At 32.3% G+C, this 15,748-nt stretch overlaps 1 protein-coding gene across 1 annotated transcript; it reads left to right on the top strand.

Annotated features, from left to right (window-relative positions):
• Nucleotides 1-8,965: 8,965 nt before the first annotated feature.
• LOC101212337 (coatomer subunit alpha-1) lies at nt 8,966-15,255 on the top strand. The gene is made up of 4 exons (XM_004148485.3): nt 8,966-9,163; nt 9,501-9,737; nt 11,088-11,582; nt 11,796-15,255. The coding sequence occupies exons 2-4, from the start codon at nt 9,530-9,532 to the stop codon at nt 14,744-14,746; spliced, it is 3,654 nt and encodes a 1,217-aa protein (XP_004148533.1). The 5' UTR covers nt 8,966-9,163; nt 9,501-9,529; the 3' UTR covers nt 14,747-15,255.
• The last annotated feature ends 493 nt before the right edge of the window (nt 15,256-15,748 follow it).

Here is a 15,748-nt window from a genome sequence, read left to right as displayed (position 1 = left end):
ATATACAAAAGTGATTACTTTTTTCTTTTTTAAATAAACCAATAACATACATAAAATTACTCAATAAAAAAATAAAAATATTTAAAATGATATATAATTAAATTTATCCATCATCCATTAACTTAAATCTTAAATTTTTAGGATTAATGGGTGATTTAATATTTTAAGTTAAATTATTGATATATAAATATGAAGGTGTTGAAATTGAAGTGTGTGTATATAATATATATATATATATATATATATATAAATCCATATATGAAACATTAATATCAATATTTTTACTTAAATTTATGAGAATATTTATTTATTTAGAAAAAAAGAATCTAATTTTATTGGATGATGGGTCAACTTTGTATAGCTTCACATTCCAAAATGGAAATTGGTATTTGAAAAGAAATCCACAAAAATTGACCAAAGTCCTAATCACAATTGGGAAAAACACCATCAATAATTCTGATAGCTAAAGGACAAATTGGACCTTTTGAAGCCCAAAGATATTGATAAACTTTTACACAATAGAGATGGAGATGGAGATGGAGATGGAGATGGAGATGGAGATGGAGATGAAGAGAGAGAGTAGTTTAAATTAGATATAAGAAAATAAAAAATATTATGTTAAATTATATTCTTGCTATGTTCCAATGCTTCCTCACATGGGATGATGATGTTATGACAGGACAAACTTCCAAGCATATATAAAAATTAGTAATATACTTTTTTTTTTTTTCTGATTGGGATTTGAGTATTAGATAGGTTCGTAGTTAAATTAGTTTAAGTATCTTATATTTGTTCTGTTTCGTGTATATTACTTAACTATCATGACAAGAAATTCTGCATATCTCGAAGCCTATTTATAGCATCGAGAGAAAAGATGTCGGAAGATAGGAATATCTTCCGACGCATGGAAAGGCGCTTCGAGAAATAGGATATCGTCTCTTGATGCGTAATGTTACACGTTAGTAATATACTCTCACTCCCAACACCATTAGTCATTGAGTTGAGAGTACTCCCCTCATTTTCCAACGTGTATAAATGGACGTCGACAGAAATTAATAAATTTAAATAATGATGGTGTATCTTATGACGCGAATCATGTAGTGTCGGGAGATCATTTTTTGAACAAATCTGAAAGAAAGAAAACCCTACCACCATTGTGGCTCACCGTCGCTCATTGGCTGCCATGTCCTATGTTGTCACCCCTATCGTTTTCTTTGTATATTTTTAATTTTGCTTTTTGTTCTTTGAAATTGCTTTTTGTTCTTTGAAATTTTCCTAAATTTACTTTGTTTGATGTATTTCAAACTTTGTTTTAAGATTTGTTTCATTAATTGTTGATAGTAGAAGTGGCTATAACAACCTTTTTGTTGAATTCAATTTTTTGTATATTGTAAATATGACAAAATTAGTAATACATTGGGCTATCGAAAGACTATTATACGGTAATCATAAAGCTAGGATCATCACTTTCAAATTTGCTACTTTTGCAAAGCTCTATTACCATAATTTTTTTTTTTGCTATTTTTGCAAAAACCCTTTTATTAATTGTTGAATGTAGAAGTTGCCCTAAATAATATGTATGTTTTGTTATGTCTAGTAATTTTAGGATTCGTTTTATGGATGAATGTTGTTGGTGAATGTTATTGGAGTTAAGTTTTGGTTGAAAAGTGTTGCTTTAATAATTTAGAGTTAGTTTGTGATTGAATTAGACTTATATATTTGATTTTGTAGGAGTGGACTAATGGATTGTAATGAATTAGTGCGTACTTTTTTAGATTTGTATTTGTGGAATGTTGTTGTATTTGTGAGATATTGTTGTATCAATCTACTAAGACTACTAGTTAGTGTTGAAGTACTTAGATAAGTAATGATCTATAAATGTTGTTGCATCAATCTATGTGGATCAAAGAATGTTATAAATTTTCTAAGTTATAAGCTTTTTAGTTGTTTTTCGTATCTCCATCAATATACTAACTCATTTTATGAGTATAACCACTTGATTTGATGCATTTTTCACGATCTTTACATCTATTGTCATAAATTTAACATTTTTTTAACATTCTATTGTCATAAATTATTATTATTGAAAGTGATATCCATTGATTAAACACAAGCAGATAACAGAGAAGAAGGTGGTACTGATAAAGTTCTGACTAAGGGATGAAAAATTGTTGCAATATATATAATATAAAACATAAAATTATGAATATATAAATATATAAAGTTCAAAATAATGTGATTGTTCCTTGAGGGTGAGGACTGAGGAGAACCACCTGGCAGCCGTAAGAAGGACAATGGAGAGAGTAGAAAAGCGCAACACTTGATATTTGAGCCATGCCCCATGAAATCTTAACACAAGGAAGTTGTTAATCTCCACAGCTAATCTCTCCTTCACCTCACTATCTTTAACCACATGCATCACAAACTCAATGTTCGTCTCAACTAAATATTTCGCCAATTCATTCATCTTCCTTTTCGTGATCACATCGGCCTCCCAATACTTTTCTTCTTCTTGATCCTGTTGTTGTTTGGTTGGAGGATGAGTAGTAGTGCTAGTGGACGATAGAGCTCCAATAGTATTTCCCTGGTCCATTATTATTCCATGATTAAAATCTGTAGGGCTAACTACTGGTTGTTGCTGCACGTGAATGATCTCTTGGAGTGATAATGGCGCAAGTGGTGAAACGGACAATAACATCACTCCAATTGCTCATATCAACGGCCATTTCAATCTTCCATGCAGGCCGCCCCGGTTGCATTTTTTCCTATTAATTTTTTCGATAAGGAATTGCGTACGTAATACAAAACATATATACATATATACCCACCTCTACTCAACACAGTTTTATTTTTTCAAAAATCTAAACTAACTGCAACTGATAACCTAAAAATAAAAACAAAAAGAACAGATTTTAGCTAGTGTGTTGTTCGTTACTAATTCTTTTGCTAACTGCCAACCGTGATTTATGCACCAAAATTAAAGATTTGGACTTTTTAAAATCTCGAATAATGCATGATCACTTATTAACGAGTGATGATTGATAATGAATGAACTACCGGCGGATTGTGTTGGTTGGATTTTGGCCTTTACGTCGTTGAAAGATGTTTGTAGATTGGCTGGAGTTTCGTCAGTGTTCAGATCGGCGGCTGATTCAGATTTTTTGTTGAAGCTGAATTTTGTGCCGGTGAATTACAAAGAGATTATTATTAGTACATCATCTGCTTCCTCCTTCTGTTCGTTTCTAAATTCACTGTTGAAGAAGCCTCTCTATACAGGCACAGAAAACAACTCGGTAATCTTCTTCCTTCTTCTTCTTCTTCTTATTATATCGAGTGTTATTGGTTAGCTAATTTAATTGAATTTTTGGAAAAAAATTAAAAAGAGGGTCTTATTTTGGATGAACAAAGTGAGAAATTAAGTTACGTGATTGAAGCAAAGGAGTTGAAATGTATGGATGTTAGAGGAATATTAGAATACTAGGGTTCTTCTCAGCTTCCCAACTCCTCAAAAATTGTTGTTGTTGTTGTTATATATATAGTGTATATGAATGAACTATATATAATATATTTACACAGGTTTAAGTGAATTGGCTAAGGTAGAGTACCAACATATATTGAATTGAATTGGAATTATGTTTATGATGATTTTGTAAATTTAAATAAGGAAATATTTAAGATATTGGTTGCTGTTATGGAAAATTTGTAACATCAATATACTCTAACTTGCCTTCTTCTCACAATTAACAATGGGGTGAGAAGTTTTTGTGATTGAAAAATTTATAAATAATTTCTAATAACAGTATTTAACTCATGTAGGCTTTATTGTATATTATATTACAAGAGTATTTAAACATGAATTTTGTTTTTTTAAAGGTTAAATAGTTTTTTTTTTCTATTCTTGAAAAAAAAAAAAGAAAAACATAAGAATTAGACGTTGTTTACTTTTTACATTTCTAAATTTATAAATGATGTCATTTCTATTTTAATAATTAGTTGAGTTGAAAAGAATGTGAAGAGCTACGTATCTAAAAGACTTAAATTACATATTCATTTCTTATAATTAATTTTAAGAATTGTGCTTAAATTAATTAATTATTTAAAATAATTATAAAAATTAATTATTCATTTAAGCAAAATCGAGGATGAATTTGAAAGGTTTTGAAATCCAAAAAATTTGTAACATATTCACCCCTACTATTGTTTATTATAATGGTTTATTTTTCTCCTTTTAGTTTTTTTTTTTTTCTTTCCTATTTTTATATGTCTATAGTTCCACTCCTCTTCGTTAAAATTTTGGAATTAGAAGATTGTATTGCATGATGGTGTTGCTTGAAATTTGACGTAGTTGCATGTTGAAGAATGATATGATATGATTTAAAACGCCAATCACAACTAAATATTTAGAAATAAAAATAGACCATGACACTCTGAATATGAAAAAATTAGTTACATGGGTCTTATTATTTTTTTTGTTATTTTCGTCTGAACCATTTTTTATAATTGTGTGAAGTAGATGTATAATATCTAATGATGTTTTAAATGTATTAGATAAAAAATCTCTTTAAATGGATTAAAATGAACTCATCTAATAATTAAGACATATTACGAGCTGATTACTAACATCTCACCATTTTATCTAATATTTTGAATTTAGAATGAGGACATGAATAAATCGGTATCACGTATGGATGAGAGAGATCAGTAAGGTTAATAAAGTTTTAAAAGAGTTAAAAGTTAGTAACTTTATACTAATGAGGTGCAACTTCCTTACAACATATAAGATTGATGTTGCCAAATTTTAAATTCTGGTTTGACTCTTATGTCTGGGACGTTACATAGTAATTATTATTTTTTTTTTTTCAAAATACACAATTATTACAACATTAGTTATACTAAAATTTTTAAAATTTAAAAGTAAATTACGTCAAAATAATTATATACATCAAAAATAAATTTCACCAACTTAATAATATCATTAAATGAAAATTATCAATAATTTTAGGGTTTTTTCTAAAAGAAATAGAACAATTGACAAACTATTTACACTCTAGAACAAACAAAATTTATTACACTTTATTTGTACATAAAATATAAATATTTTGTTCTATTGCATAATTTTATTTATAATAAATAATATATGATCCAAAAACACATATTTCATAACCACAAACAAGAGTTTTAGATTTTCGAGTTAAGGATATCCCGTTTTACATTTTTGTTCTTTTTTTGTTTTATGCAAAAATATTGATGAAAAACAAACACGATAATTTTAAAATGTCAAACATCTAAGATTTTGATTGCTTATCTTTACAAAAAAAAGAAAAAAAATTAATGTATATGTTAAGTTTATGGTAACACATTATTTTGAAGCATTTTCTTCCCAAATTGAAATACAAATTAAAAAAAGAATCATAAAGATTGAATGGCATAAAGATTGAATGTTTAGTTTATGGTGAATTTTGAAAATAATCTTTTAACCTGAATCAAATATATATGGGTAAAAATTCATATTCTATCCCTGATAAACACGAAATATCTATTATTGGAAAATTTTAAAATTCACTCAATTTTGTAAATAGTTTCAGTTTTTTTGTTTGGCTATTCCTAACAACGTCCCAAAATTAATTAGAATGTTGATAATTAATAATGATAATTTGTCATAAAATTTAGTTAATATAGCATCAAATACTAATGGTAAGAATATTAGATTAAATTTTTATTAATTGTAAATAATGTATTTATAGTTAATAATTAATTTGTTAATTAATTAAGCTATATTTTGACCCTTCATCTCTCAAACATAAAAAAATCTGATTTTTGTTGTTAGGTATTATTAAACATATTTCGTATAAGTTTTAAAGTTTTTCTTTTATAGTATTTTAAAAAATAGAATCTTCCAAAACAAAATATAAATATTAAATATTTATTTAAAATTTCGTAAAAACCCTTCTAATTTTGGAAGAGTTAAAATCACTTCATTTTTCGGGTCAAAATTAAAGTAATTATGAAATTAAATATGTTTCTATTAGATATTTTTATTATAAATAATCAACAAATTAATTAATTATTTTTTACCATTGGCCAAATGACCAAATATAAAATGAAAATTGAGTTCGTGATCTAACATTTTAAATTTTGGAAGAATGACAAATTACGAAGCCCAACTCAATTGAAATTTTGTAATGACCAAAATGCTTTCATAGTTAAAAGTGTGTAACTGTATATTTGATTATCATCTTATGACCACTAATTATCAATGATCAATTTTTATTTGATTGTTGTCTTATTATTGTCAAATTGATATTTCATGTATGTTGTTATCTGATTGTTAATGATACCGATTTACCATTTCATTGTTATTTAATTTAATATGATATTATTTACTATCTACTGACCATATTTTTATTTTGTATAATTACTAAATAGTTTATCGATAATCATTTCATTATCTTCCATCTTTTGTCAATTATTAAATAGTTTCTTATTACCGTCATATTATTATACGATTACCTTTCTTTTTTTTGTCAATTGCTAAAGATTTTTTTTTTACATTAGGATTGTTATTTTGATTACCTTGCATTTTTTTTTTTTTTTTGTTAATTACTATGTAGTTTCTGACTATTCCTCATTTTTTTAATCTACATAGCATTGTCGATTGTCATATTGCCACGGTGAAAAATGACAATGGGAAGTAATCATTTGATTACTTTTTTTTTTTATTGTCATTTGATTCGCTACTACAAAATTTGATTTACTTGACACTTGCAACTTTTATACACTTGACATTTTTGTTTAAAAAATGTCAAGTATTTCTCATTTTAAAGAAAAAACATGAAGTAAAATGATTTAAAAAAGACGAAGTATTCACAAAATTTTCAATTACTTATTGTTAAATCTATTTTTTTAAAAAAAAAAAAAACTAGTTAGCCTTTTCAAGTAATCATTTAAATTGATTAACTTCTAATTATCATACAATTACCTTCTATTTGTCATGAAATTTTCAAATCCAACAAAGTGGATCAGAGCTCCATGTGATATTTGATTATCTTTTTCCTGGTTTGTATTCTAAAGGGAGCAAAATTCGATCAAGAAATCTCTTCTCCACCACCATCATCGCCGCTCTATCAATATGAACGGAGTAACCAAGGAGAAATCAGAAGCTCGACGTCTGAGAGAATTAATAGAGAAGAGGTTTAGAGATCGATCTCAATCTCAAGTATGCTCTCAAGTACTCCATCCCAGAGAATTAGTAGAGAAGAGGTTTAGAGATTGATCTCAATCTCAAGTCTGCTCTTAAGTACTCCAAATGAGCCCATTGCCTCAATCCAAACCTTGATGGCGCCATTGAAATCCTCACTTCCTTTCAGATTCTTCGAGTCGTCGCTGACCCTCCAAACAACTAGTACTATATTCTTCAAGTGGAGTCATTTGCTCACATCAACACAATAAACTCGCTCTACCATTGCATCCAGATAAGAATCCCTATTTTGATTCCAACGAAGCGTTCAAGCACATCGGTGAGACATTTTATTTTTTATCCAACAAGGTTAGGAGGAAGGAAAGGAGATAACTTTGGTATTTACAAAAATAAATGCAGTTTTTTTGTCCAATATTACTAATAACTTTTGCTATATTTGCAATATACTAAACAAAGGTGACACGAACTTATTTTTATTAAAGATTTTTGTTTTTGTGCAAATTCTCTTTTATTAACTCAATGACAGTTTTATATTCAATTAAATTTGGTTTTGCAATTATTAAAAAGAATGTCTTTAACACTAACTTTAAATACAACAAAAGTGATTTACAATATTGATTTGAATTCTTAAGGAACCAAAGCTTATTTGATTCAACCTCCACAAAAAAAGAAAAGTAATATAGACAAATTATTTGTTAAACCACCTTTTTTTAGTTAAGGCTTTGCTTTCCATTGAAGCCATACCATAAGGCAAAACAATAGTAACACCCAACATACATTTGTTTGAAGTAAACATAAAAATGTTTATATATATATTTTCGCTATATTTATAAATAAATCAATCATTTTGTTATACATGAAAACAACGATAAAACCGTATCAAATTTTCTGTGTTAAAACAAAGTTTGAAAGTTTGTGATTTATTTTTGGTTTGTTGAATGGAAATTTTTGATAAACATGAAAACCTACCTTACCACATTTAATAATTTTGAAAATTTAATTGACACATGAACACATTTACCAAAAGAAAAAAAAAATATTGCATTGAAAGAAAGTTTAGGTTCGTTACCTCATATCTGACGATTACAAAGGTAGATCGTGCAGAGTGATAAATGAAAGAACAAATTACATGTTATCGCTATAAATTAATACTATTGTGTACATTCTACGTTAAAATCGATACATGTAAAAGTTTATGGTTTAAATTGATACAGGTTTTAGTTGTGCTTTAAATTAATTCAATTTTGAATGTTTAAGGTTTAAATTGATACAATTATTAGTTTAAAATTTAAATTCTTACAAACTCAAAAATCAAAAGTATAAATTGATTTTTTCTATTTTTTATTATTGTCGAGATTGATTTTATCATCTACATTTTTTTTAGAAAGATAATTTATAAAAACTACCATAAAAATATGATGATAATTTCAATTATAGTCTACTAAACTCTGAGTAAAGAGAATTGAAACCTCACACTTATACAAATATTAAAGTCGAACTTTCTCATACTTATTATTTATAAAATTATAAAAAGTTGTATAAGCTTCTAAGTTTCGAGAATTCATTTTTATTATTCGAGTCTAATAAACTAATTTTAAGAACGATATAAGTTTGAGAATTAAATTTTTACGATAACAAAAACAAGTTTAAAGTTGTAATTAGAATTATGGGTAGATCTTTTCAATTTTATTTTTGATCCCTTGAAAATAAAGGAATTGGGTTGGAAGCCCTCCGAAATTAGCAAATTTTGTGTCCTATCACTTCCTCTTCTTCTATGATTTTACTTGGAGAGATCAAAAACAAAATCCTTTCACCCTTTTCTTCTTACTTTCTCATCTCCTTTCTCCTTTCGATCTACCTCTCTCTCTTTCTCTCTATTTCATTTCGTTTCTGTAATATGTTCTTCCGTTGATCGCCTTCAATTTTCACTTTGCTTGATCCCCCTTCATACTCTTCAGATCTGAGGTAACGCACTCTCTCTCAATGTACAGATTTCTGTTCTCTGTTTCCTCTTTTGTTGCTCTTAGATCCTTCATCCCCTTGTTCTTTGTTTGGATTTTTCTATCAATTGATCTTGAATTTACGGGGAAATGCTGGACCTCTCGACTTGGGATTTTTCTTTTTTTCTTAATCTCCAAGGTTGTTATGTTTTGGTAGTGTAATTTGTATCCACTGTTACTTAATTGTTAAGAATTTTGTTTAAGGATATGGGGAGGTTTGATTTGGTCCCTTCTGGTAGGTGAGACGTTTTGTATTTATAGTTCTGTCTTTTTTATGGGTTTGAGGCAATTTGTTTTTGTAGAGAGGTTTAGCACTCTGTGATCGGACAAGATGCTGACGAAGTTTGAGACGAAGAGTAATAGAGTGAAGGGGTTGAGTTTTCATACTAAGAGGCCATGGATCCTGGCGAGTCTTCACAGTGGTGTGATCCAGCTATGGGACTACCGAATGGGCACTCTTATTGATAGATTTGACGAACATGATGGGCCTGTTCGGGGTGTCCATTTTCATAAATCTCAGCCGTTGTTTGTTTCAGGAGGTACACATTTTTTGTATTTTTGAACAGAATATCTCAAGTTCTCTTCTGCATTAGATAATATAATGAATCTCATTTGATTACACTGTCTCTTGAAAACAAAAAAATATCTAAATTTAAACCTGGATCTAGTCTAATGTCGTTTAGTTTTAATGTTGTTTGGTCGTGTTCCATTTGGTCGGTTATTGCATTGCATTTTGGTAGATCCCGGTCTTCTCCTTTTAGGGGATTAGTAATGTGTTCAGTGGTACCAAAATAAAAAATAAAAAATTGTGAATCTCAATCTAATGTTTGCAGATGCAAAAGAATTTAAGCTCACAATCAATTTCAAGGTCTGAATTTGTCAATGTTAGATTAGTGTTAGCCAATTAAAGACTATCCCGTGTCAGAGTTAAGAGATCTAAGTTCAACTGCCTTCTTTCAAACAAAACCTCATTCTCTGCTATGAGCAGTGTATATAATAGCAATGATATTTTAGGGAAAAAATATATGGCAATATTTCCTATACAATTGTGTATCTTACTGTGTTGTGGTGAGAGACAAATGAGATGTTGAAATTTTTACTGGATAATTTCTTATTAAAAAAATCACTGGATAATGGTGTGTGTGTAGCCTCCGAGTTACAGAAGACTTTGTTTTTGTTTTGGAGTTGTAGAAGTGGTATGGTTAAGTATTTGTGAAATTTTGTAAAGTGTCAATCAGTGTTGTTAAGGCGCAGCTGGGCGCTCGCCTGAGGCGAGAGGCAAGGCCTTAAAATGCTTTGCAAGTACCCAAGGCAAGCACCTCTAGTAAAGTGCTCATCTTTTGCGCCTTTTAGTGCCCTCACCCTGCTCAATTGCTCTTTTTTTTAGGAAAATAAAATTCTTATCCAATAGGATTAAAAGGAAGCATCAAAGTTTGTAAAGGTAGTGTTAAAGGAAGAAGGAGAACTGAAGAAGAAAAAGAGTCAATTAGAAACAAATCAATTTTATTTCTGTATCTTTTTTCAAATATTTTTTTCCTCAAGATTATTTGAGTATTTCTTTCTAATCTTGTGTATTTTTTATTTATATTATTATTATTATTTATTATTTAATTAACTGCGCCTCGGTTCAATCAGCTGATACCTTTTTGTCGCCTCTCAACTTCAGGCGATTAAAAAGTTTGATGCCATAGAGTGCGCCTTGCACTTTGAAAACACCGGTGTCAATGTCGTAGAGGATGGCTGAATTGTTTCATTCTGTTTTTCTTTATGCCTTTAGTTTGAATATATAGTGGCATTTCTCAGTATGGTAACTAGAATTACGCAAATAGTTATATTTCTTTTTGCACGAATTGAATTTTTTTTTAAGTTGAAAAGGTTCTCTTTTTCAGGGGATGATTACAAAATTAAGGTTTGGAACTATAAGACACACCGATGTTTGTTTACTCTTCTTGGGCACCTTGATTATATCCGCACCGTGCAATTTCACCATGAATATCCATGGATTGTGAGTGCCAGTGATGACCAAACTATTCGAATATGGAACTGGCAGTCTCGTACTTGCATTTCTGTGTTGACCGGCCACAATCATTATGTTATGTGTGCTTCATTCCACCCTAAGGATGACCTTGTTGTGTCTGCCTCCCTAGATCAGACTGTTCGTGTTTGGGACATAGGTGCCTTGAGAAAGAAGACAGTATCCCCTGCAGATGACATTTTGCGGTTAAGTCAGATGAATACAGATCTTTTTGGAGGTGTTGATGCTGTGGTCAAATATGTATTGGAAGGTCATGACCGTGGTGTCAACTGGGCTTCTTTCCATCCAACTCTGCCCTTGATTGTCTCCGGAGCCGATGACCGGCAAGTAAAGTTGTGGCGAATGAATGGTAACTACTTAAAAATTTAGCTTTCGTACATGGTCCTTCCTGTTAGCTCTTAACTGTATCTGTCTATTTAAGATTTCATTTCTTTTCATGGTATTCTTATGCAAAACTAAACGTATTACATTAAGGAGGAGATTGAATAAAGTCTCTTCTTCTTTTTTTGTGCTGTAACTTTGATGCTAAAATTTTTCAATGTTGAATGTTTATTTTTTCCAGACACAAAAGCTTGGGAAGTGGACACATTGAGAGGTCACATGAATAATGTTTCAAGTGTTATGTTCCATGCTAAACAGGATTTGATCATATCCAATTCAGAGGACAAGAGCATCCGTGTGTGGGATGTCACAAAAAGAACTGGTGTCCAGACATTTCGTCGTGAGCATGACCGATTCTGGATTCTTGCTGCTCATCCCGAGATGAACCTCTTGGCTGCTGGTCATGACAGTGGCATGATTGTCTTTAAGTTGGAGAGAGAACGGCCAGCTTTTGTTATTAGTGGAGATTCTCTCTTGTATACTAAGGATCGATTTTTGCGGTTTTATGAGTTTTCAACTCAAAAGGATACTCAAGTAATTCCAATTCGACGTCCTGGATCCATTAGCTTGAATCAGAGCCCCAGGACAATATCGTATAGTCCTACAGAAAATGCAATTCTTATTTGCTCGGATCTGGAAGGTGGGTCATATGAATTATATACCATACCCAAGGAAAGCATTGGTAGAGGTGATAGCGTACAAGATGCAAAGAGAGGCGTTGGAGGATCAGCTGTCTTTGTTGCTCGTAATAGGTTTGCTGTGTTAGATAAAAGTAACATGCAAGTTATGATCAAGAATATCAAGAATGAAGTTGTTAAAAAGAGTGTCCTCCCTATTGCTGCAGACGCAATATTCTATGCAGGAACAGGTAACTTGTTATGCAGATCTGAGGACAGAGTTGTTTTATTTGATCTCCAGCAAAGAGTTGTTCTTGGTGACTTACAAACCCCGTTTATAAAGTATGTTGTCTGGTCCAATGATATGGAAACTGTTGCTTTGCTCAGCAAACATGTCATTATCATTGCTAGCAAGAAGCTTGTGCATCAGTGCACACTTCATGAGACAATCCGAGTTAAAAGTGGTGCATGGGACGATAATGGTGTTTTCATTTACACGACGTTAAATCACATTAAATATTGTCTGCCTAATGGAGATAGTGGGATAATCAGAACTCTTGATGTCCCAATATACATCACAAAGGTTTCTGCGAATACTATCTTCTGTTTGGATCGGGATGGGAAAACCAAAACCATAGTCATTGATGCAACAGAGTATATGTTCAAGCTGTCCCTTCTTAAGAAGAAATTTGACCATGTCATGAGCATGATTAAAAACTCTCAGCTTTGTGGGCAAGCAATGATCAGTTATTTGCAACAGAAGGGTTTCCCTGAAGTAGCTCTTCATTTTGTGAAAGATGAGAGAACTCGGTTTAATTTGGCTCTTGAGAGTGGGAGCATTCAAATTGCAGTTGCATCGGCAACTGCTCTTGACGAGAAAGACCACTGGTACAAATTGGGTGTTGAGGCGCTTCGTCAAGGCAATGCAGGAATTGTGGAATATGCCTATCAGAGGACAAAAAACTTTGAGAGGTTGTCTTTTCTGTATCTCATAACTGGTAACGTTGACAAGCTGTCTAAGATGCTCAAAATTGCTGAAGTTAAAAATGACGTGATGGGTCAATTTCACAATGCCTTATATCTGGGTGATGTTCGGGAGCGTGTTAAGATACTGGAGAATGTTGGTCACTTGCCCCTTGCTTACATTACAGCTTCAGTTCACGGACTGCATGATGTTGCTGAACGTCTTGCAGCTGAATTAGGAGACGATGTTCCAGCTTTGCCAGAGGGGAAAGTACCATCTCTCCTGATGCCTCCTTCCCCTGTTATGTGCGGCGGCGATTGGCCTCTTCTGAGAGTCATGAAAGGCATATTTGAAGGTGGGTTAGATAATGTTGGCAGGGGTGTGGCTGACGAAGAAGAAGAGGCTGCTGATGGTGATTGGGGCGAGGAGCTGGACATGGTTGAAGTTGATGGTTTGCCAAATGGGGATGTTACAGCAATTCTAGAAGATGGTGAAGTGGCGGAAGAAAATGAAGAAGATGGTGGCTGGGACCTTGAAGACTTGGAGCTTCCACCTGAAGCAGAAACTCCTAAAGCTTCCGTCAGTGCACGTTCATTTTTTGTGGCTCCAACTCCTGGCATGCCTGTTAGCCAAATTTGGATTCAGAGGTCGTCTCTTGCTGCCGAGCATGCTGCCGCGGGCAATTTTGATACTGCTATGCGGTTGCTGAACAGACAACTTGGAATAAAGAATTTTGCTCCCTTGAAATCAATGTTTCTTGATCTTCATGGTGGCAGCCACTCCCATCTTCGTGCATTTTCATCTGCTCCAGTGATAACTCTGGCAGTTGAACGAGGATGGAACGAGTCTGCAAGCCCAAATGTAAGAGGACCCCCTGCACTCATATTCAATTTCTCTCAGTTGGAAGAGAAGCTGAAAGCTGGTTACAAGGCCACAACCTCTGGGAAATTCACTGAAGCTCTGAAACTCTTCCTTAGCATTATTCATACAATACCATTGATAGTAGTGGAATCAAAGAGAGAAGTTGACGAGGTGAAGGAGTTGATTATTATAGTCAAAGAGTATATATTAGGTTTGCAGATGGAGCTCAAGAGGAGAGAAGTTAAGGACAATCCAATTCGTCAACAGGAACTTGCAGCCTATTTTACTCACTGCAATCTGCAGCTACCTCATTTAAGACTTGCCTTGCAGAATGCAATGACTGTTTGCTTCAAGGCTAAGAACCTCGCTACAGCTGGTAACTTTGCCAGGCGTCTGCTTGAAACCAATCCCGTTGTTGAGAACCAAGCAAAGGCAGCCAGGCAAGTGCTGCAGGCTGCTGAGAGGAATATGACAGATGCTGCCAAACTCAACTATGATTTTAGAAACCCCTTTGTGATCTGTGGGGCTACACATGTGCCAATTTATCGAGGACAGAAAGATGTTTCGTGCCCGTACTGCAGTGCCCGGTTCGTACCCAGCCAGGAAGGTCAGCTTTGTACTGTTTGTGATCTCGCTGCTGTTGGGGCAGATGCTTCTGGACTACTCTGCTCTCCTTCCCAGATTCGATGATTTGATAGACCGTAAGTGTTTACAGCCATTGCTTGAACTCGCCCTTGCAACCAGAGGTATTTCATTCGTCAACCGATATACTGCAAGAACAGTGAACTAGAAAGCTATGAAGCGTAAAAGAGTCAACTTCTAATGCAAGGTCCGGTCTCTACTATCTCCTTTGGCCTAAATCTGTTTCTTTTCAACCTCTGTTTAGTTATTATATACGATATTCAGAAATTCATGAATTTTGACTTTCGCTATTCTTTGTTAAGTTGTTCATAGACCTTTTCAAATAGATTATTTTGTATGCAGGTGTTTACGTTTCAATTATTAGAAATTGTTTCGTAAACATGATTATGTCCTTGCTGAAATTGGGGTTTTTGATATGAGGGAAAATGTAACATTTCTATATTTGTTATATCTATCTTTTGATGTAACTTCTCATCTCATCCCTCTAGATATTATCAGGTAGCAGCACTTTTGTATTGTATGAAACCTTCTTTTGCTATCAGTTCCCTCTTTGCAGATAAACCGGTCTACTAAATTTCACATGATAACCCCAAACAATGCCGTTTGTGATTCTTTTTAACATTATTACTCAAGGAAAAGTTTGTAGTATTACAGTAAAAATCATTTCATGATGCTGTTATAAATATTCCAAAACACATCATCACTTAATTATTTGTTGCATCTTTAGTGTGTATTGTTATACAAAAGCAAAGGTAGTGAAAATCCTTGTTACCTCCAATGAACTCATTAACCCAGGAGAGAAATGAGAATCACCCAAGAGGAAAATTAAAATGATTAGATGAGGCCGCTAGGATGTCGCTAACTAGTAAATATGACTCCAAACTATAAGCCACATTGTAAGATAGTTGTGTCCTCTAATAAGAGTTCAGATTCATGTAGAATAGGTTAACCTCCAACATGAAAGAGGATGGTTGGGGAATAAGAAGCATAATTTTTTTGAGAGAAGTACAAAGGAGTATTGGAAAGATTTTAGAAACATGGTGTTATTAA

The sequence above is a fragment of the Cucumis sativus genome, chromosome 7, assembly GCF_000004075.3.
Source record: "Cucumis sativus cultivar 9930 chromosome 7, Cucumber_9930_V3, whole genome shotgun sequence".
Classification (NCBI taxonomy): domain Eukaryota; kingdom Viridiplantae; phylum Streptophyta; class Magnoliopsida; order Cucurbitales; family Cucurbitaceae; genus Cucumis; species Cucumis sativus.
Note: the sequence above shows the minus strand (reverse complement) of the source record. Positions and strands in the feature narration are given on the sequence as shown.

Coding starts and splice junctions, on each gene's coding strand:
- LOC101212337 (XM_004148485.3), top strand. CDS start 9,530: ATGCTGACGAAGTTTGAGACGAAGAGTAATAGAGTGAAGGGGTTGAGT. Junction 9,738..11,087: donor GCCGTTGTTTGTTTCAGGAG/GTACACATTTTT, acceptor TCTCTTTTTCAG/GGGATGATTACAAAATTAAG. Junction 11,583..11,795: donor AAAGTTGTGGCGAATGAATG/GTAACTACTTAA, acceptor TATTTTTTCCAG/ACACAAAAGCTTGGGAAGTG.